Source organism: Corythoichthys intestinalis, chromosome 14 (genome assembly GCF_030265065.1).
Source record: "Corythoichthys intestinalis isolate RoL2023-P3 chromosome 14, ASM3026506v1, whole genome shotgun sequence".
In the NCBI taxonomy this organism is placed as follows: Eukaryota; Metazoa; Chordata; class Actinopteri; order Syngnathiformes; family Syngnathidae; genus Corythoichthys; species Corythoichthys intestinalis.
In genome coordinates, this window is record NC_080408.1 from 32,329,476 (window position 1) to 32,352,783 (window position 23,308).

Consider the following 23,308-nt stretch of genomic DNA (forward strand, 5'->3'; position numbering starts at 1 on the left):
TGTCTCCTTGTGCCCTGCGATTGGCTGGCAACCAATTCAGGGTGTCCCCTGCCTACTGCCCGAAGTTAGCTGGGATAGGCTCCAGCACCTCCGCGACCCTCGTGAGGAATAAGCGGCATGGAAAATGGATGGATGGATGGATGTTTAACAATTATAGCTATTAAGCGCAATTTGCAGATAAATTGTAAAATCTCTAATACATGATTTATTTGAAATTCACAATATCTGGCATTGTCACAGTAACGGGGTTGCAAATCCGTATTAATCTATTTTATCAGGAGTAAAAGCTACCTGTTTATCTATCTTTTACTGACGATGGAGAGGACAAATCTGATCACATGTATAACAGGGTTGAGGATGGAGTGAGATGTTCAATCAAGACTATTTCTTTAAAATATGAAAAATTGATCATGTCATGTATAGTGTATCGTGAGTTACTGCTTTCTTTTTCTATGATGCTAAAAAGGTTATAGCAACAGAGCTACGTACATGTTGTGGGTCACACATTCCGCAAATAACATAATTCGTACTTCAAATCGTATATATATATTAAACGCATTTTTTTCTCAGTTACAAGAGACAATGAATAAGAGCCCCAAAATTACATTAAAATGTGTTTTTAAGTGGCAACTTTGAGATTCAAGTTGGTATTTAAAAAAATATTTTCAAACAAACTCTTAGTTACTTTTATTTAAAGTAATCCCTCCCTACTTCGCGCTTCAAACTTCCCGCCCTCAGTCCATCATGGATTTTTATTTCAGTTCAAAAAAATACAGATAAACTGTCCTGAGCCGATCGCTTAATCTCACTCTCGCTTCCTCCCTCACCCTGCTCTTTGTTCCCCAGGCAGGAAGTGCACATGCACTGGAGTTGCTTATTAAAGTTGACGATGTCGACAGATGTTTGTGTTTCATCTTGCCAGAGTCACGGGCTTCAAAAGCGCCGCATGCGTCAATCATAGTTTAACTTGTTAAACAGTTGTGGCAACTCATTGGGTGTAAGTGAGAGGATTTGAGTAGACTCAATGAAATGCGCCTTGGAACAAACAGGCTCTGTGTGCGCATTGCGCGGGCGGGGGGGATTAGGAAGCGCACGCTGGAAGAATGTGTGTGTGTGTGCGTGTGTGTGTGTGTGCGTGGGTGTGTGCGTGCGTGCGTGCGTGTGTGTGTTTGTTTGTGGCGACGTTCGAGGCAGCCGGATGTGTTGTGTACCCAGCAAAAAAACGCCACATGTTAAAAGTGATTCTGAGCAATTTGTAAACTGCATGGTTAAGTATTACAGTAGTGGCCAAAAGTATTGGCACCCCTGCAAATCTGTCGGATAATGCTCAATTTCTCCCAGAAAATGATTGCAATTAAAAATGCTTGGGTAGTAATATCTTCCTTTCTTTTGCTTGCAATGAAAAAACACACATTATCACTTTACACAAAACTCCAAAAACGGGCCAGACTAAAGTATTGGCACCCTTTGAAAAATCATGTGATGCTTCTCAAATTTATCTACTTAACAGCACCTGTTGCATACCTGTGGCACATAACAGGTGGTGGCAATAACTAAATCACACGTGCAGCTAGTTAAAATGGATTAAAGTTGATTCAACCTCTGTCCTGTGTCCTTGTGTGTAGCATATCGAGCATGGAGAAAAGAAAGAAGACCAAAGAACTGTCTGAGGACTTGAGAAGCAAAGTTGTGAGGAAGTATGGGCAATCTCAAGGCTACAAGTCCATCTCCTAAGACCTGAATGTTTCTGTGTCTACCGTGCGCAGTGTCATCAATAAGTGTAAAGCCCATGGCACTGTGATTAACCTCCCTAGATGTGGATGGAAAAGAAAAATTGACGAGAGATTTCAATGAAAGATTGTGTGTATTGTGGATAAAGAACTTCGACTAACATCCAAACAATTTCAAGCAGTCCGACAGTACAACAGTGTCAACCCGCACAATCCGTCGGCGTCTGAATGAAAAAGGGACTCCCAGGAAGACCACACTTCTGACCCAGAGACATTAAAAAAAGCCAGGCTGGAGTTTGCCAAAACTTAACTGAGAAAGCCAAAAACGTTTTGGAAGAATGTTGTCTGGTCAGATGAGACGAAAGTAGAGCTTTTTGGGAAAAGGCATCAACATAGAGTTTACAGGGAAAAAAAACGAGGCCTTCAAGGAAAAGAACACGGTCCCCACAGTCAAACATGGCGGAGGTTCCCTGATGTTTTAGGGGTTGCTTTACTGCCTCTGGCACTGGACTGCTTGACCGTGTGCATGGCATTATAAAGTCTGAAGACTACGAACAAATTTTGCAGCATAAAGTAGGGCCCATTGGGAGAAAGGTGGGTCTCCCTCAGAGGTCATGGGACCCAAAACACACTCCAAAAAGCACTAGAAAATGTTTTTTGAGAGAAAGCACTAGAGACCTCTAAAATGCCAGCAATGAGTCCAGACCTGAATCCCATAGAACACCTGTGGAGAGATCTGAAAATGGCAGTTTGGAGAGGGCACCCTTCAAATCTCAGAGACCTGGAGCAGTTGGCCAAAAAAGAATGGTCTAAAATTCCAGCAGAGCATTGTAAGAAACTCATTGATGGATACCAGAAGCGGTTGTTTGTAGGTATTTTGTCTAAAGATTGTGCTACCAAGTATTAGGCGGAGGGTACTTTTGTCTGTCCCATTTTTGGACTCTTGAGTAAAATGATAATGATTTAATTATTTTTCCATTCTCTTTTGTGTTTTTTCATTGCAAGCACAATAAATGAAGATATTACTACCAAAGTATTTGTAATTGCAATCATTTTTGGGGGGAGAAATTGAACATTGTCTGACAGAATTGCAGGCGTGCCAATACTTTTGGCCAGCACTGTATGTATAATGGATTATTTAACATTTTGTAAAGTGGGACCTTGCCATGAACTCCAATTCTGGAATAACCATTAAGCTTTAGAAGACTTTTTGATCTGTTCTGTTCCTCTTTCCTACCTTCTTGGCAAAAGGCGATGGCGTAGTCCATAACCCAGCTAACCAACGCCATGAGCAGCCCCAGCAGGATGAGAAAGATCCAGTCCTCACCCACCCGCGAGATCAAGAACTTTTGGCAGCTAGATGCACACGCTTGAAGGTGGAGTTGTGGCCCAAGGGAAAAGAAAATGGAATACATAAGGATATGAATGAGTGTCAAAGAAACAGCCTAATGCATAAACAATGTGAGAAGACAAAAAATATATTTTATATTATATTTTACATGTTGAGGCATGTTGCAGGGGGTAAACATGTGGAGCATTGAAAGTGTGAATTAGTTAACATTTTCATAAAGCCAGTCAGGAAAAAGCCAACAATGAGGTCTGCTGTCAATGCTGAGACTATACAGTGCCTTGCAAAAGTATTCGGCCCCCTTGAATCTTGCAACCTTTTGCCACATTTCAGGCTTCAAACATAAAGATATGAAATTTAATTTTTTTTGTCAAGAATCAACAACAAGTGGGACACAATCGTGAAGTGGAACAACATTTATTGGATAATTGAAACTTTTTTAACAAATAAAAAACTGAAAAGTGGGGCGTGCAATATTATTCGGCCCCTTTACTTTCAGTGCAGCAAACTCACTCCAGAAGTTCAGTGAGGATCTCTGAATGATCCAATGTTGTCCTAAATGACCGATGATGATAAATACAATCCACCTGTGTGTAATCAAGTCTCCGTATAAATGCACCTGCTCTGTGATAGTCTCAGGGTTCTGTTTAAAGTGCAGAGAGCATTATGAAAACCAAGGAAGACACCAGGCAGGTCCGAGATACTGTTGTGGAGAAGTTTAAAGCCGGATTTGGATACAAAAAGATTTCCCAAGCTTTAAACATCTCAAGGAGCACTGTGCAAGCCATCATATTGAAATGGAAGGAGCATCAGACCACTGCAAATCTACCAAGACCCGGCCGTCCTTCCAAACTTTCTTCTCAAACAAGGAGAAAACTGATCAGAGATGCAGCCAAGAGGCCCATGATCACTCTGGATGAACTGCAGAGATCTACAACTGAGGTGGGAGAGTCTGTCCATAGGACAACAATCAGTCGTACACTGCACAAATCTGGCCTTTATGGAAGAGTGGCAAGAAGAAAGCCATTTCTCAAAGATATCCATAAAAAGTCTTGTTTAAAGTTTGCCACAAGCCACCTGGGAGACACACCAAACATGTGGAAGAAGGTGCTCTGGTCAGATGAAACCAAAATTGAACTTTTTGGCCACAATGCAAAACGATATGTTTGGCGTAAAAGCAACACAGCTCATCACCCTGAACACACCATCCCCACTGTCAAACATGGTGGTGGCAGTATCATGGTTTGGGCCTGCTTTTCTTCAGCAGGGACAGGGAAGATGGTTAAAATTGACGGGAAGATGGATGCAGCCAAATACCGGAACATTCTGGAAGAAAACCTGTTGGTATCTGCACAAGACCTGAGACTGGGACGGAGATTTATCTTCCAACAGGACAATGATCCAAAACATAAAGCCAAATCTACAATGGAATGGTTCAAAAATAAACATATCCAGGTCTTAGAATGGCCAAGTCAAAGTCCAGACCTGAATCCAATCGAGAATCTGTGGAAAGAGCTGAAGACTGCTGTTCACAAACACTCTCCATCCAACCTCACTGAGCTCGAGCTGTTTTGCAAGGAAGAATGGGCAAGAATGTCAGTCTCTCGATGTGCAAAACTGATAGAAACATACCCCAAGCGACTTGCAGCTGTAATTGGAGCAAAAGGTGGCGCTACAAAATATTAACGCAAGGGGGCCGAATAATATTGCACGCCCCACTTTTCAGTTTTTTATTTGTTAAAAAAGTTTAAATTATCCAATAAATTTTGTTCCACTTCACGATTGTGTCCCACTTGTTGCTGATTCTTGACAAAAAATTAAAATTTTATATCTTTATGTTTGAAGCCTGAAATGTGGCGAAAGGTTGCAAGGTTCAAGGGGGCGGAATACTTTTGCAAGGCAATGTATAAAAATAGGGTTACCGTTAGAGTTGTCCCGTTTACATATTTTTACAACAGAGTTTGGAGTCCGAGTCACCTGATTTTGAGGATCAGCCGAGACCGATTACCGCTGCGATATCTCGGCAATTTATCAATCAATTTATAAGGAAACATTTTTTATGACAATGATCTTGTGCATCTTGATTATTTTGTTGCTTTGTACCCGTCTTTTTTCTTTTTTTTAAATCTAAAAAGGAATTGATCGCACTGGGCACATCCCCAATCCTCATAACTCGATCATTTTTTACTTGTAGCTCTTAACTCATTGACCACCATCAACAGTTAAAGATGTTAAAACCCATTACAACTGGGAAGGCTGGCATTGCGTGGTTACGTTTCACTGCCATTTGCGGCGATAGACATCCAGTCCAATTTGAATGACTCACAGTCAAAATGGATTGGATGTCTATCACCGTCAATGGCAGCCAATGAGTTAATATTTAAAAATAAATAAATAAAAAATTAAAAACTTCTGGCGCGATTTCCAATCACTTGATCGGATTATGGACACTAGTTACCGGTCGATCGGGTCCGATCACGTCATTTTCAAAGTATCGGAATCGGCAAAAAATATCGGACATGCCTTTTTTTTAATATATATATTTTTTAATTAAATGATTTTCTAATTGTATTTAACGTAAACACATAATATGTTACACTCATCCAGAGTCTTTAGTTTAGGCTTAAGGTAGAGTTATCAAATTTATCTCATTAACGGTGGTAATTAATTAAAAAAAAGAATTATCGCATTAAGTTAACGCATGCGCTGCACCATTTCCCAACGCATAGAAGATATATCAATTGTTACCACTACGCTCAGTCATGGTTGCTCTTCCCATCATGCATTTGGGCAGAACAGTTAAATGGCTACAGTATCATTTACTGAAAGCTCAACAAATACACTAGATGGCAATATTTAGTTAAAGTATACAAAGTCACATTTATCCTTTAAGAATTACAAGTCTTTCTATCCGTGGATCCCTCTCACAGAAAGAATGTTAATAATGTAAATGCCATCTTGAGGATTTATTGTCATAATAAACAAATACATTACTTATGTACTGTATGTTGAATGTATATATTTGTCCGAGTTTTATTCATTTTTTTCTTAATGCATTGCCTAAATGTATATGATCGGGAAAAAATATCGGGAATGATTGGAATTGAATCGGGAGCAAAAAGAAAAGCAATCGGATGGGGAAATATCGGGATCGGCAGATACTCAAACTAAAACGATCGGGATCGGATCAGGAGCAAAAAAACATGATCGGAACAACCCTAGTTACCGGTACATAATTTACTAACATCCACCAGGCTTATGTTACAAAACAGAGTCAGATTTCTTTTTCGACTTCAGTCAGGTTTTCTATTAAAAAAAAAACAATCAGACTTTTGGAGGTACAAGTGGTACCTCTACATACGAAGTTACTCCGTTCCTGGACCTTGTTTGTAAGTCGAAATGGTCGTATGTCGAGCAGGATTTTCCCATAGGAATACATTATAATTCCATTAATTCGTTCCACAGCCCAAAAACCTTCACTAAATCCTTAAAAAATACTGCTGGTACTATTACAAATGGCAATTACACATAGCAAAACAAATAAATTATAAATCAAAATCGGAAAAATAATAATAATAATTATAATAATAATAATTCCTGTATTAATGTAACGAATCGGGTTCTAATGTGGCGGACGTTTTTTGCTGACCCTGAACGCACCGCGGGGCTCACGTGCCAGAGACAGACCGGTGAGCTTGAGTTTCACTTTCACTTTGAATGTTTTCTTGAGAACGCCTCAATTGTGGCAGACAGAAGGTGTTTTTGTTTTGAATAAGTTGTGAAATAAATGATAAAAACGTGGCGAAGTTGGCGATTTCTCTGGAGATGTTACCACAAAAGGAATTGTCAGCTTAACTTATAAAGACTGGCGAACGATGGTCAGAGGAGGACCGTGGAGATGTATTTTTGAGCCATTTCACGGATGCCCACCCTACGCTCATATTTTTCTGTCATTTGCATCTTCATTTAGAAGGTAAGCGTAAACTTTTTCCTTGTTTCACCACCTGTACCAACCTTTTCTGAAACCAGTGTTGATTTGTCACACAAGAAAATCCGCCGTGCATTCGTCTGCGGTGCTGCCATTGTCGTCGTATTTCGAGCATGTCGTCGGATGTAGAAACAAATGGCGAGTCAAATTTTACGTCGGATGTCGAAAAGTTCGTGTGTCGAAGCGATCGTATGTAGAGGTACCACTGTATGTCAAATGTTTTTTTGTATTTATTAATAACATTCTATTTGGCATCTCCAAACTGCTTCTGACTACTGTTTGGACTTTGTGATGACGCTTAAACTCATTTGCTGCTGCAATTCGAATTCGACGGACGTCCAATCCATTTTAACTAGGAGGTCTGGCAGTGATCATTCAGTGTTATACTCAATGTATCACCTGCAATCAACTGTATTGTAGTCATTTTCTTCCATCTAGAAATGTAGCTGGGCACTAATTTTTCTCTCTGAATGGCATTTCCATGGGAATGGAGAGAATAATCATTTGTAGCAGCAAGAAAGAAAACACCTCCAAGTCCAAAAGGCAATCAGTGGCAAGGCTTAGAAAATAACCCCATTATGTGGAATGTTTGCAGAGAAGCTTTTGTACATCCACTCTTAATTAGAAGGCGTTTGCTTTTGTAAACCCACTCGAGGATGGAATGAAATGTGCTAAAGTCATCGTCATATTCATGTCAACTTGATAGAATGCGAGAGCCGTGATGAAGCCGTTTTGTGATAAAAGTGAGCAATTCAAATATATACAGTATTCGTATACATTTTAATAAGGCGCACTTGATGGAAATAGGAGGGAATTACATGGTCCCTATTTGAAAAAGGGCAGACACAACAAAGCTGGTTAGAATTCTGCTATTACTAGGTCAGCTAAAAGAAGCAACGCCGGACTAATTTTTGTCTCTCATCTACGGACACGGTCAGAGCCTGGAATCTGTGTTGGTTATCCCTTGAGAAAGGTGCACTTGCGCTACTGACACATTTTCCAGTTCTGCAGTTCAACCCCTCCCCAAATAAAAGTTAACTCTTTTGCCACTGTTTTACTACATTTACTACGTTCACAATTTGAACCATTAGAGGCTGGCTCCAAATGATCATGAATGGTCTGTTGTGGCAAATGAGTTATAGGGAAAGACAACACCTTTATCATGCCCATCCCAAAGCAAATAATCTTGATTAATAATTAAAAAAAAAAAAAAAAGAATTTCATTCTTCTGATATGTAATTATGGTAACAAACAGAAATAAAGGCCATTTTGTCCAGGAGGTGGTCGTCGGACAAGGGGCCGAAATGTTATCAGTGCCCATACTATTTTAGCCAATCAAACGTGAGTAACTCAAACTACAGTGGTATGAACCTTTTGAAATTTCTCACATTTCTGCGTAAAATCACCATCAAATGTGATCTGATCTTTGTCAAAATCCCAAAGATTTAAAAAACCTGTATCCTCTTTTTAGCTTCAACTTTCTGACAGACGGCCTCAGGTTTTCCTGCAAAACATCCTGATAAACTTTTGAATTCATTCATAATGACTGCAAGTTGTCCAGGCCCTGAGGCAGAAAAACAGCCCCAAATTGTGATTCACGTTGGGGATGAGGTGTTGATGTTGGTGAGCTGTTCCATTTTTCCTCCACACATGACATTGTTGTGTGTTACTCCTAAACATTTCAACTTTGGTTTCATCAGTCTGCAAAATATTTTGCCAAAATTTCTGTGGAGCGTCCAAGTGCCTTTTTTGCGAACGTTAAACGAGCAACAATGTTTTTTTAGACAGCAGTGGCTTCTTCCTTGGCGTCCTCCCATGAACACTATTCTTGGCCTTAGTTTTACATATAGTTAATGTGTGCACAGCGATATTGGACTGTGCCAATGATTTCTGCAAGTCTTTAGCAGACACTCTAGGGTTCTTTTTTACCTCTCTGAGTATTCAGCGCTGGAGAGAAGCAACAGTGCCAAACTCTCTCTATTTGTAGGCAACTTCTCTGACTGTCGATTGATGAACATCCAGACTTTTAGAGATGGTTTTGTATCCTTTCCTAGCTTTCTACAAATTAACAATCCTTGATTGCAGGTCTTCAGAGAGCTCTTTTGACCAAGCTATGATGCACATCAGACAATGCATCAAGACAATTTTTACCAGGTGTGTGTTTTATTGTGTGCAGGGCAGCTTTAAAGCACTCATCAGCACACACCTGACTTAAATTGTTTGGTAAAAATTGGTTTCAATTACTCTTTAAGTCTCCTTAGGCAGACTTTTTTTTTTTTTTTTAACTTATTTTTCTCCCGTCTGTCATTGTTTGCATGCTATCCTCATTAAAATATGAAAACCTATAAATGTTTGGGTGGTTTTAGTTAAAGCAGATTCTGTTTTTGCATCTGTGTTATTTTGACAAAGATCACTCACATTTGATGGTGATTTTATGCAGAAATGTGACAAATTCCAAAAGGTTCAGATACTTTTTCATAACACTGTATCTGCCCTTCCTCGTTACGCCATTATTACTGTAGATAAATATATCATTTTATTCACATAAACATATATCTGTTCATTTCACATTGTCACACATAATCATTTATTGTCCCATAGCACTGTGTTTTGTTGCATAACATTGTGTTTCTCTACTTTGTGAACACCTGGGACCAGTACTGTTTTCCTTACAAGAAGCCGTCTTTTGTTCAAGGTTATGGACAGGGAGCTCTCACCCATGCCATGATGTTAGTCTAGCAGGTAGTTTTTCACTGTTGTCATCTAGAGGCTGGCGGTAGGCTGCTGCCTGTTACAACAAATATAAACTGCGTGATCTCAAAGGATTGGGGCAGATCTACTTGGGGGCACCTGCGTGGGACTCCCGGGGACGTTTGTCCTGGAGAGCCAGCTTTTAATGACTCTTTCCCTAATAAATGTATTTGTCTTAGGTGATTATTGCTTTATTCTTGTTCCTGAATTGTGCGTCGTCATCAGAGGTGGGTAGAGTACTCAAAAATTTTACTCAAGTAAGAGTAGCGTTACTTAAAAATAGTATTACTCAAGTAAAAATAAAAGTTGTCATCCAAAAAATGTACTCAAGTAGAAGTAAAAAAAGTATTCGGTGAAAAGAATAGAAAATTATCAGCGCCAATATTTAGAAATTTAACGTATATTGCTATCGGCCCCCCCCCCCTTTTTTTTTTTTTAAATCCGACCGGCCGATATGAAAAAAATCTGTTTAAAACTGGGTTATTTACTTAGCCCAGGCTCTCTCGCCGGTCTGCTGTCTCCTGCACTAGTATTCACCTAATCCTCTGATTGGTTTAATGGTAATGGTAAATGGAGTTAAACTTGTATTGCGCCTTTCTACCTTATTACGGCCCTCAAAGCGCTTCACACTATATCCTCACCTACCTACTGGTGATGCAGCACCAGGAGCAACGTGGGGTTTAGTATCTTCCTCAAGGATACTTAGACAAGGTCATCAGGGCGGAAAATTGAACCCATAACCTCAGGGTTGGGGAATGCTACTCTACCACTGATCCACGCCACCCCCTATTAATAGCTATTATTTTCTATTTGTGTAATTCAATAAACATGCTTTAGGCCTTTCAATGAAGTTCAGTGTTTGCATTATTAAATTTTTTACACCAATTTTTACTAGGGCTGTCAAAATTATCGCGTTAACAGGCGGTAATTAATTTTTTCTAATTAATCACGTTAAAATATTTGACGCAATTAACGCACATGCCCCGCTCAGACTAAAATGACAGTACACTGTAATGTCCGCTTGTTACTTGTTTTTTGGTGTTTGGCGCCCTCTGCTGGCGTTTGGGTCCAACTGATTTTATGGGTGAGTACCATGAGTGAGCATGGTGTAATTATTGACATCAACAATGGCGAGCTACTAGTTTATTTTTTTGATTGAAAATTTTACAAATTTTAATAAAACGGAAACATTAAAAGGGGTTTTAATATAAAATTTCTATTACTTGTACTAACATTTATCTTTTAAGAACTACAAGTCTTTCAATCCATGGATCGCTTTAAGAGAATGTTAATAATGTTAATGCCATCTTGTTGATTTATTGGTACAATAAACAAATACAGTACTTATGTACCGTATGTTAAATGTATATATCCGTCTTGTGTCTTATCTTTCCATTCCAACAATAATTTACAGAAAAATATGGCATATTTTATAGATAGTTTGAATTGCAATTAATTACGATTAATTAATTTTTAAGCTGTAATTAACTCGATTAAAAATTCTAATGGTTTGACAGCCCTAATTTTTACACTTTTACTGCAAATGATTATCGGTCCCTACTAATAATAACTAATAATAACTACTAATAATTGGTATCACTATCGGTCCTAAAAAACCCATGTGGGTCCATCTCTAATGTTATTCTTACTAGGTGTTGTCATTCCCTTTAAAAAAGTAAAACAAATTTGTTAACACAAGGTGGACATAGGTCTGATAAAAATTCTGTTTTCGGCAGGACTACATTGCTGTTGTCCTTTGGTAGTTTTGGGAGAGTTTGAGTTGATGCATTTCACACTTGAGCGGACTCGACCTGGCAGACGGCGATACGTGTAACAACACTCTCAGAAAGCCTCACTGCTTGAACGCATACGCACACAAGGATCCAGGGCTTGTTTTTAGCTCAGTGCCACAAAAAAATAAAACCCAATAACTGCCTTTTGCTTCATGCGTGGGCTTCCCTGGTCCAAAACAGCTACAGCACTGGTTACTCATCAGCAAAAGAGCACAAATGTAGTTTAGCCCACACATACTGTACGTATACGAGAGGGAATCACTAAACCTCCCACAGTTGAATTTGTTCAACTCTTATCTAACAAGACACAACCGAAGAGCGCCATAGAGCCACAGTGTCTACAGTCGAAAAACTGTTTTTAACCATTACATTTTTAATCTTAAATACCATTGAAGTGAAACTGGATATTTTCTGAAGCACATCTTATCCATGATTGTGAATGAGTGTTTTTTTTAAGCATCTTGATCTACAAGCAAGTCGACAGCCAGAACACAAATCAGCACTTGACCGTTTTGCGAGGCTTTCTAAAGGCTCCTATAAAAATTGCGCGAGGATAAATTTGAAGCCGCTTTCAGCTGTGTCACAGTCCATCTATCTCAGCTTTAATCACATTGCTGGTCACAAGGGCAAACACACTAACATAGACACACATCATTATTGCAGTTATTAAAAAGTCCAATTTATTAGTTTGATGCTTCTCTACAGTACGGTCCTTTGTTTAGTCAGAAAACGAGATTTAAGATAATCTGACCGACGAGACTAACCTAACAAGAAAACAACACGCTTGGAGCAGCACACAGGAAATGCGCGCACCAAGACAAGCAGACACACACAAAGGAGTGAAGGTGGGCACTTGTCTTTGACATTGAGACAGCCTGCTTCGCTGGAGGTCATTGCGCAGATCAATCCTATCCAATCACATTCACATCGCTTCGCCTCGCCACTCAGGTCCAACTGCTGTTCTACTTTAAAGCCAAAAATGTACATGGCTACTGAAGCATTTCTCAAAATACTACCTTCAACCACTGGCAAAAGAATAATAGTTGAGCTTTCCAACATAAATGAACAAATGAATGAATGAAAAGTGAAAGGTAAAGTATCTTTATTGTGATGACATGCAGTTTCATCAAACAGTTCTTTTTTATGTTAACTACGGTTCATTTAAAGAATAAAATATATTAATCCTAATATTAATTGTAACCACTTTAGGGTGCAAGCTGCCTCCTGCCCTTTGTTCGCTGGGATAGGCTCCAGCACCCCCGCGACCCTCATGAGGATAAGCGGTTCAGAAGATGTATAATACAGTGGTATGAAAAACTATGTGAACCTTTTAGAATTTCTCACATTTCCGAATTGTATCACCATCAAATGTGATCTGCTCTTGGTAAAAATCCCACGGATGAAAAAACAGTGTCTGATTTAACTAAAACCACACAAACATTTATAGGTTTTCATACTTTAATTATGTTAGCATGCAAACAATGACAGAAAGGGGAAAATAAGTAAGTAAACTCTCTGCCTAAGGAGACCTAAAGAGCAATTGAAACCCATTTTTACCAAACAATTTAGGTCAGATGTGTGCCCGATCACTGATGAGTGGTTTCAAGCTGCCCTGTCCACTTCAAAACACACACTTGGTAAGAATGGTCTTGTTGAGAAGCATTGTCTGATGTACATCATGGCTTGCTCGTCTGAAGACCTGCGATCAAGGATTGTTGATTTGTATAAAGCACAAATCACAAAACCATCTCTAAAAGTCTGGATGTTCATTAATCGACAGTCAGAGAAGTTGTCTACAAATGGAGAGAGTTTGGCATTGTTCCTTCTCTCCCAAGGAGTGGCTATCCACCACAGATGATGCCAAGAGTTCAGCGCAGAATACTCAGAGAGGTAAAAAGAACCCTAGCGTGTCTGCTAAAGACTTACAGAAATCACTGGCACAGTTCAATATTTCTGTGCACACATCAACTATATGTAAAACTATGGCCAAGAATGGTGTTCATGGGAGGACTCCACGGCAGAAGCCACTGCTGTCTTAAAAAAAAACAAAAAAACATTGTTGCTCGTTTAAAGTTCGCAAAAAGGCACTTGGACACACCACAGATGTTTTGGAAAAATATTTTGTGGACTGATGAAACCAAAGTTGAATTGTTTAGGAGTAACACGCAACGTCATGTGTGGAGGAGAAAATGGAACAGCTCACCAACATCAACACTTCATCCTCACCGTGAAGCATGGTGGAGGGAACATCAAGATTTGGGACTGTTTTGCTACCTCAGGTCCTGGAAAACTTGCAATCATTAATGGAAGAATGAATTCAAATGTTTATCAGGATGTTTTGCATGAAAACCTGAGGCCATTTGTCAGACAGTTGAAGCTAAAAAGAGGATGGATGCTGCAACAAGACAATGATCCAAAACACAGAAGTAAATCAACTTCAGAATGGTTTCAGAAGAACAAAATACACATTCTGGAATGGCCAAGTCAAAGTCCAGACATGAACCCCACTGAGATGCTGTGGCATGACCTACAGACAGTGATTCATGCCAGACATCCCAGGAATCTGACTGAACTACAGTTTTGTAGAGAAGAATGGGCCAAGATTAGTCCTGATGGATGTGCCAGACTGATCTGCAGCTAGAGGAAGCGTCTGGTTGAAGTTATTGCTGTCGAAGGGGGGCCCACAAAATATTTAAATGAGATGGATCATTTACTTATTTTCCCCCCATCTGTCATTGTTTGCGTACTATCCATATGAAAACATAAATGTTTGGGTGGTTTTAGTTAAAGCAGACACTGTTTTTTCATCTGTGTGATTGTCACAAAGATCAGATCACATTTGATGGTGATTTTATGCAAAAATGTGAGAAATTCCAAAAGATTCAGATACTTTTTCATACCACTGTATTAATTGTACTGTTTATAATCAATTTAATTAAAAAATAACAATGAAACAAGGATAAGCGGTATTTAAAGTGGATGGGTGGATTAATTAAGACAATAAACTTGAATTTATAATGTCTGTGAAAAAAGTTTATTTGAATACAAAAATGGAATGGATTATTTAAATTTTCCAAAATGTTTAGTGTACCCGTAAAAATAGTTTGTTTTAACAATTATTTGTGTTTTTAAGTTGTAATGTTCACAATTATACCGAATTAACAGCAACATAAAATGTTTAACTGGACTAAAAACTATAAAAAAAAAATTTAATTAGAACCATATACATATATTTTTTAAGATTTGAAGTGGCTTGTGAAGTATTTTATTCTTTGTTTTTGTTTAAATTCATTAAATGCTTGTTGTTTTTATTATTGTTTTTAATTATAGATTTTTATCTTAATATTTACTAATTTAATTTACTGTGAATCATTTCCGTAACATTTTCATTTCACTGTTAATTGTTATCTGTCTGTGAAGCCATTTGAGATCCTTTAATGATTTGGGGCTTTAAAAAATAAAATCAACTTGACTTTAGCAAATTCAAATAATGACTCAAGAAAACTTTAAGATATATGGAAAACAGTTAATTAAATTTATAAAATAACTACTCATTTTTCATTACATTATTAATTGATCATTTACTTTTAAATAATTAGTCAATTATTTAATAAAAAAAAGTTAACTGTACTATGAATATAAAATTGTTTATGGTCAAATGAAATAAGTTTATGATCATCTTTTATAGTCCCACTTTTAAATGAATTCAGCATGAATATTGGATAGTGCAAGTAAAAAAATAACAGCAATGACTCAGTGAACAGCGGCAAGCTTTCCCTTTTGGAAGGCCTTCTACTGCTGTTCAACATCATTGGCTAATTAGTTTAAATGTTTTTTTTTGTTGTTTTTTTTTATACTCTCAATAAATCAACCAATGACTTCATGTCTTCATTAAATTACCCAACTTTGAGAAAAATATGCAAAATTAATGTAACAAATATTACAGAAATTGTCAAAAGAAGGGGTGAAAAACTAATCACTCACACAGGCACTTAGCACACGGGCCTTTCTTGTACTCTTGGAAGTCCACAGTGCGACTTCGGACGCTGGTGTTCCGCCGCAGTCCTCCACCATTGCGCACGCCACCATCCCGTAAGCGGGCCGCTTCTGCCTTGGCGTAGACACCCAGCTCCTGAGTGTAACGCCCATACATCTGCATGCAGCACAAAGATTTCCACTTACATATAGCCACTTCCAGTGAATGATCATGCTTTAGTGCAGTGGTGAAAGAAGTACTCACTATTTTTACTTAAGTAAAAGTAGAGATACAGGTGCAAAAAATCCTTACGTATCTAAGAAAGAATTAATTCAAGTAAAAGTACAAAAGTACTTGCTTTATAATTTACTTTACGAGTAAAAAGTAAAAGTATTTTCTCCAGATGCAAAAATGTAATATACCGTATTGGCCCGAATATAAGATGGTCCTGATTATAAGATGACCCCCTCTTTTTCAAGACTCGTTTGAAAAAAAGACTTTTTGAACACCAAATTCATTTTTATACAGAAAATAATTACAGTAAATCCGAAACAAATGATTATAACAATATATTTGAGTAAAAAAGCATGTTATTTTGCCTCATTTAAATCTTAATATCTGAACATTTAAATATGTAAACTAAAGTGCAATCACATTCGTAAATGAATGGCTTCTGGTTTTTGAAATGTAAATAAACCAATCTATTGTGATAAAACAACAAAATTGCAATAACTGCATTAACCATCAAAGTGAAGTCTAACTGTAACTGTAGTCTTGAAACAAATCTGAATAAGGAAAAACATTGCAACAAAATAATGCCAACTGGTTAAACTTAAGAGTAGCTGAGACCTGTCATGACAGAACATCGCTTCAATGATATCTGGCGCCATCTATCGTCGTAAATGCGGAGAGTAGCTACGAATTGTCATGACAGAACATCGCTTCAATGGTATGTGGTGCCACCTAGCGTCGTGAATGAGTATAATGTCTAGACCGCGAATATAAGACAACCCCCTCTTTTTCAGTCTTATTTCAATGTAAAAAACACCGTCTTATATTCGGCCCAATACGGTATATATATATATATATATATATACATACATGTATATATACTATTTTTAAATATAAATATACATAGAGATTCAATATTCAACGAAAGAACCCGAAAATGCATTGACTGCTCATTTTTATATAAAACTGTGTAGAATGGGGGGAAAAAACATGAAAATTGACTGCACGGTAAACAAAAGCTTAACAAGCTAAAAAACTCCCAAATTTTGCTCAGTGGCATATTGCAAGTAACTATCAGGTGCACACAACCATCTACTGTACAAGAGTGTGCAAAACCCATCTGAAGGCGTGTTGCTCTCACTGTTGGTTTCTATTAGTCAATATCTTGTCCACCTGCCTCATCTTGCTAGTACTCGTGTTGCTGCTTCTAGTGTTCAATTACGGTATAGTTGCACGGGTCTTATCGATTGCGCCGAAGGCATGAAAGCGAAAATATTTCATTTCAAAATGAGAAAAAAAGAAAACAAACAAAAGAAAGGTGTTACGCAGGCGACAATTTGAAAAGCAGAGGAGTACAAAGTACAGATGCGTGCTGTAAAATGTGAAGTAAAAGTAAAAAGTTCCACTTCATATTTGTACTCAAGTAAAGTACAGACACACAAAAATATACTAGTACAATAACAAAGTACTTTTACTTCCTTACATTCCACCACTGTTTTAGTGCCATTGACGGCAACAGACGTCCAATCCATTTTGAGTGGGAGTGTCCCAGTTAAAAATATTGCTGCCAATGGCAGTAAGTGAGTTAGTAGACACGGCTGGAAAAATCCCAAGTCAACGAATGTTTTTCATTTGCACTCAAAAAACAGGTACTATTAAATTTCTAGGTAATAAGGTAAGATAAGATTTGCAGGCTGATGACGAGTCTATATAAACACACACAACCTCACTCAGCTGGTTATAAAATGTCCACTCCATTTTCTTCTTCTTCTTGTCTTTTGTTGGCAGTTTACCCCTTGTATTATGGGGCATTACCGCCATCTACTGGGTTGGCGGTTTGGCAAGCGATCAGGCAGTTAAGGACTACAATTCTACTATAATTCTGACAAATATCTAAACACACCCAGAGTGAAAAAAAACTCTTGAAAAACTCAATTAGTTGTCTTTGAATGTTTTTTTTTTTTTTTTTTACCTTTAGAGTATTGTTCAGCCTAAATACCTCTTTTGCCTGTTCCAATACCCTCAATTTTGATTCAGCAGTCACAAATTGACTTTTTTGTGGCACAGCCAATGAGCTCCACCTGTCAGGTCCCAAATGATTAACTCCACAAGGCTGGCACTCAATTGACCAGTGATGACGAGGTGCTGACTGCGCAGTCATTTATCCAGTATAAAGCCAACGTTTGACATGTAGGTTGTGTCCTTGCACTCTCGAGCACCATCATGGAGCGTTCCAGGAGCCTGTTTGGTGTTTTGCTGGTGGTTGTTGCACTTTGGACTGGTGATGCTCAGCCCTGGATGGAGGGTCTGCACAAGAAGCCACCTGCATCGTTGCCCCAGAAACAGGCGGGTGTACCTTTGACTCCAACTCATGTGGACAAATGCCAAGTTGAGCACAATGAGATGATCCAGTGTGGAACCGGCGACATCACCCGAGACCAGTGTGAAGCCATCAACTGCTGCCACAATGGACGCCAGTGCTATTATGGCAAAGCGGGTAAATCTGTTTGTTCAGATTAGTATTTCGCAACAAATGTCACGACTTTCTGAAGTTTGGAAAGTTGATTTAATATTTTGAATCTTGTCAGTGACCGTGCAGTGTACAAGAGATGGCCAGTTTGTGGTGGTGGTAGCTCGCGACTCCACGCTGCCTCCGATGGATGTGACTTCAGTTAGCCTGATTGAAATGAATGATCCCACTTGTGATGCAGTTGACACCACTGCCGCTTTTGCCATTTTTCAGTTCCCCATGACCCTGTGCGGCACGACTGTCAAGGTGGGTTATAGCTTTTAACTTTTTTGCTATGTAAAGTTAACAAAACTAATATATCTAATGGTGTTTTCACCACATTTTACTAAAGGAGGAGGAAGGTTTTGTGGTGTACGAGAACCACATGTCATCATCATATGAAGTAGGAATTGGACCCAGAGGCTCAATCACCAGGGACAGCCATTTTGAGTAAGTATTTTAGCTCTACATTTGAGCAACCTACTCTGAAACCAGTTTCAGTTCATGTACTGGTAGATCTACAATCTAACACAATCATGATTATCAGATATTTGTGACATTGGCCTTCATTGAGTTTAACATCCATTTTTGATTTGGAGCTTTCAGCCTCTCCTGGTTGAAATTAATTGAACATGTTGCAGCCAATGAAATGAGTGGCATTTGTTGGACTAATGTAATTCCTTTCCTTAGGTTGTTGTTCCAGTGTAGATATTCAGGCACAGCTGTTGAGGCTCTGGTCATAGAGGTCAATGACCTTCCGTCACCTCTGTCAGTTGCTGCCGGTGGCTCACTAAAAGTTGAGCTAAGACTGGGAAATGGTGAATGTTTCTCAAAGGGCTGTGTTGAAGGTATGCACTGTGACGGTCTTGCAATGCAGTATTTTGGATGCCTCTAAATGTAAAACTACTTGCAGAAGAGGCAGCTTATAACTCCTTCTACACCGCGGAGGACTACCCAGTCACTAAAGTTCTGAAGCAACCAGTGTATGTTGAAGTCCGCATCCTTGATAGGTCTGACCCCAACATTGTTTTGACCCTGGAGCGCTGCTGGGCCACTACAAGCCCAAATTCAAATAGCATCCCTCAATGGGATCTAATCGTTGATGGGTAAATGCATTTATATATCTATTTTAATGTAACTCCATCCAAAGATGGTTCTACTAGTCTCACAGATGTTGTGTTGCAGGTGTCCCTACCTTGATGACCGTTACCAGACAATCATGGTTCCTGTGCGAGAGTCTTCTAGAATACACTACCCGACGCACTACAAGCGCTTCATCTTCAAGATGTTGTCCTTTGTGGATCCAAATTACTTCAGCCCACAAAAGGACAGGGTAATGTGTCAAAACATGACTTAAATTTTTTTAAGAATGCTCAGTGTTGATCAACACAGCTCAAGTCTTTTACTCTTGAGATAATGGCGCTTTTCCTTACGCAATCAGTCCACAACACAGGAAAACTGTCATGCTAGTGTTTTGGACTTGAATAGCCAATAGTTAACGTTAATTACAGAACACTTTCCCCAATGTGGTTACAAACTTTTGACCAGTGGAAAATCTCACTAGTATCTACTCAAGCTTTTTGAGACTTGGAGCTACATGGGTACTGATGCTAATATACTAAATTTTCAATTTTTTTTTTTTTTCAACACAAGTTTAAATTGTTCTAATCAAAAAGCAGTCATTCATACTAAATGCAGATAGTTCTGCCTGCTCACCAATTGAGGTTAAATATCCTTAAACGGCTTTCAAACAATGATTGAAGAATCATCAAATGTGGCAAAATTATGACAATGGCACTTGGTTTGACTGTTGTTTCTCAACATTGTTTAAAATTGACACATGAAAAAGTTGTGGCGCCATTCACATCAACTTTACTGTTTCTAGCCTAGATACCCACCGTTGTGCAACTAACCAGCGACTCTTCTCAGGTTTTCATTCACTGTGCTACAGCAGTGTGCCATCCCAGCAGCACAAATTCCTGTGAACAACACTGCCATCACAGACGTCGTGAGTAACTGCTAGACTTTGAACAGCTTTTTAGACATTCAACTAACTTTTTTTTGTAACGTTCAGATCATGCAGGAAAATCTGCAGCCACAGCCCACAAATCTCTTAACCAGGATGTGGTCTCTAGCAAGCAGGTGATTCTGACTCCTATGACAGGATACTCTAATGATGCCCTGAAAAATTGGGGCAGATGACCACCTACCAAAAACGTGACTTTTAATAAAGGCTTGTTAGAAGCACTGTTGCAGTGATGCTTTGTCTTATTGCTAATATGAAGGTCGCTGCCTTGGAAGTGTACAGAGGCACTAATGGAACTAATTTAAGCCACCAAAGTAAAATACTTTTATTTTTACTTCAAATTGGTTGAGTAAATACAGTACATGGCTAAACAACCTTGACATATTACCCTTCACTTCTCATTTGGGTACAGTAGGTTCCCACTCCTTCTGTAGGGCATAAAATGTACACCGCATTAGACTTGACCTTTTAATCCCATGGAAACTTGGCACAGTAGAACACACTAAGCGTCTAATGACTCCTAGAGCTGTTATACAAGAGTAAATTTCCAGATTTTTCCCAGTCATAAAACTTTGCATTAATGTTGGCAATCCATTTAAAGATGTGCAACCCCAGTCTCCCCACAAGGCTCATTCTTGCCTTCAGTTTTCTCCATGCTGCAACTTGTGCATCATTCTGTTCTGCACGCCTTTTCGCCTCCACCCCCTCCTTTCATTGAAATGGGCGTCACGACTCTTCCAGACTTGCTTGTTCTGCTCATATGAACAGGGGTGGAGGGTTGCAGATACAGCTGAGCTCTTGGATGCACAAGTTCACTCAATGTTTACCTGCACCTTTTGGCTTTTAAGACATAGTGTAATAAAGTAGTGCGATAGGCCAAATGTACTAAAAGCAGGTTTCTTGAAAGGTTATTGTACACTGCAAATTTGTTTTAGGATTATTTGACTAAAATTTCCATCTTTGAGTATTTGAGTCAATGGATTAATGTGTAAGATTATTCCACATAAAGTAAGTATTGCAGTTTTAAAGCTTGCATCTAGAAGTTGGTAATTTTTTAACATTTAAATATTTGACATTTACCACTTTGTTTAAAAAAAAAAAAAAAAAAAAAATTCCAATATTAAATCGCTTCAGTTAATCTCAGTCTTCCAATTTTTTTTTTTTTTAATTTTATTTTATTTTTTTACATTTTTCCAATGATAACTCATCTGGGAGTTCATTAAAGTAGGCTCTGATAAATCATTCATGGGAAAGGTTTTTCCACTAAACGTTTCCCTGAATATTAGGAAATTGGTCTGCTCTGGCTAATGTACAAATTTTCTTACAGAAATTAGATTAAAATTGTATGCTGCACACATGCTGTAAAACTGGTATTCATTGGAAAAGTTGAGATGACTTAGTCCAATGGTTAAATGCTGAGATGTTCAATGACATTCATTTGTTGAAAAATTGCTGAGAGGTGTTGGTTTGTGAAATTGTCCTTCAACTTTTTATTCCCTGAATCAGATTTGGGGCAAAGGTCTGGTACTTTTAATGTTTCAATTTGTTTCAGTTTATTCCAAGTAACAAGACATTTTAATCTTGGCAAAAAAGTGTTCGTTAACAATTTGAGTTGCTTAGAAGTAGCGATTTAAGCTTTTTTTTCTGTCAAATTTACATCTTAGAATATTTTTTTGCTTCTAAACATGCTGCTTCATGTTTAATGCTTTTTCAAAAGAATATATTTTATTTGTTGCTTTATATACAGTGCTGGCCAAAAGTATTGGCACCCCTGGAATTCTGTCAGATAATGCTCAATTTCTCCCAGAAAATGAAATTACAAATGCTTTGGTAGTAATATATTCATTTAGCTTGCAATGGAAAAAAAAAAAAATTTTTTTTACTCAAAACGGGGCCGCACATTAGTAACGGCACCCTCAGCCTAATACTTGGTAGCACAACCTTTAGACAAAATAACAACCGCTTACGGTATCAATAAGACTTGCAATCTCTGCTGGAAATTTAGACCATTCTTTGGCCAACTGCTCCAGGTCAGATCTGAAGGGTGCCTTCTCGAAACTGCCATTTTCAGATCTCTCCACAGGTGTTAAATGGGATTCAGGTCTGGACTTATTGCTGGCCACTTTAGAAGTCGCCAGTGCTTTCAAACCATTTTCTAGTGCTTTTTGAAGTGTGTTTTGGGTATTTTCCCTGCTGGAAGACCCATGACAGCCGAGGGCCCTACAATGGGCCCTACATTGTTGCAAAATTTGATAGTCTTCAGACTTCATAATACCATGCACACAGTCAAGCAGTCCAGTGCCAGAGGCAGCAAAGCGACGCTAAAACATCAGGGAACCTCTGCCATGTTTGACTGGGGACCATGTTCTTTGAAGGCCTCGTTTTTTTCCCCCCTTCAAACTTTACATTGAGGCCTTGTCCCATAAAGCTCTACTTTTTAGTCAAAACTTTTTTTTATCCCAAGTAATAGGTGATTTAATTACCTGACATGTTCCGGTGAACGCTTCCGCCTTTGTCAGACGGTCCCATGAAAGCTCTACTTTTGTCTCATCTGACCAGAGAAGATTCTTCCAAAACATTTTTGGCTTTCTCAGGTAAGTTGGCAAACTCCAGCCTGCCTTTTTTTGTCTCTGGGTCAGAAGTGGGGTCTTCCGGGGTATCCTACCATATAGTCCTTTTTCATTCGGATGCCGAAGGATAGTACGGGTTGACACTGTTGTATCCTCGGACAGCAGGACAGCTTGAACTTGTTTGGATGTTGTGCGGATGGATAAAGAACCTCGACTAATCTCTTGTCAATTTTTCTTTTCCGTCCACATCTAGGGATGTTAGCCACAGTGCCGTGGGCTTTACACTTTTTGATGACACTGCACAGGGTGGACGCAAGAACATTCAGGTATTTGGAGATGGACTTGTATCCTTGAGATTGCCCTTGCCTCCTCACAATTTTGCTTCT

General features: G+C 38.7%; 2 protein-coding genes across 4 annotated transcripts in view; one reads left to right on the forward strand and one right to left on the reverse strand.

Moving 5' to 3' along the window:
- Nucleotides 1–23,308, reverse strand: part of clcn2a (chloride channel, voltage-sensitive 2a) — a 91,056-nt gene that overhangs the window by 40,717 nt on the left and 27,031 nt on the right. For all 3 annotated transcript variants that reach the window (XM_057857267.1, XM_057857266.1, XM_057857265.1), the window contains exons 2-3: nt 15,595–15,763; nt 2,968–3,099 (exon numbers count right to left, since the gene is read on the reverse strand). In XM_057857267.1, the coding sequence (XP_057713250.1) occupies nt 2,968–3,099; nt 15,595–15,763 (301 nt within the window). The remainder of the gene's footprint in view (nt 1–2,967; nt 3,100–15,594; nt 15,764–23,308) is intronic.
- LOC130929774 (zona pellucida sperm-binding protein 4-like) lies at nt 17,997–20,573 on the forward strand. The gene is made up of 8 exons (XM_057857269.1): nt 17,997–18,314; nt 18,406–18,593; nt 18,679–18,776; nt 19,017–19,174; nt 19,240–19,432; nt 19,512–19,659; nt 20,256–20,334; nt 20,401–20,573. Exons 1-8 carry the CDS (start codon nt 18,041–18,043, stop codon nt 20,526–20,528), a joined length of 1,266 nt encoding a protein of 421 aa, XP_057713252.1. The 5' UTR covers nt 17,997–18,040; the 3' UTR covers nt 20,529–20,573.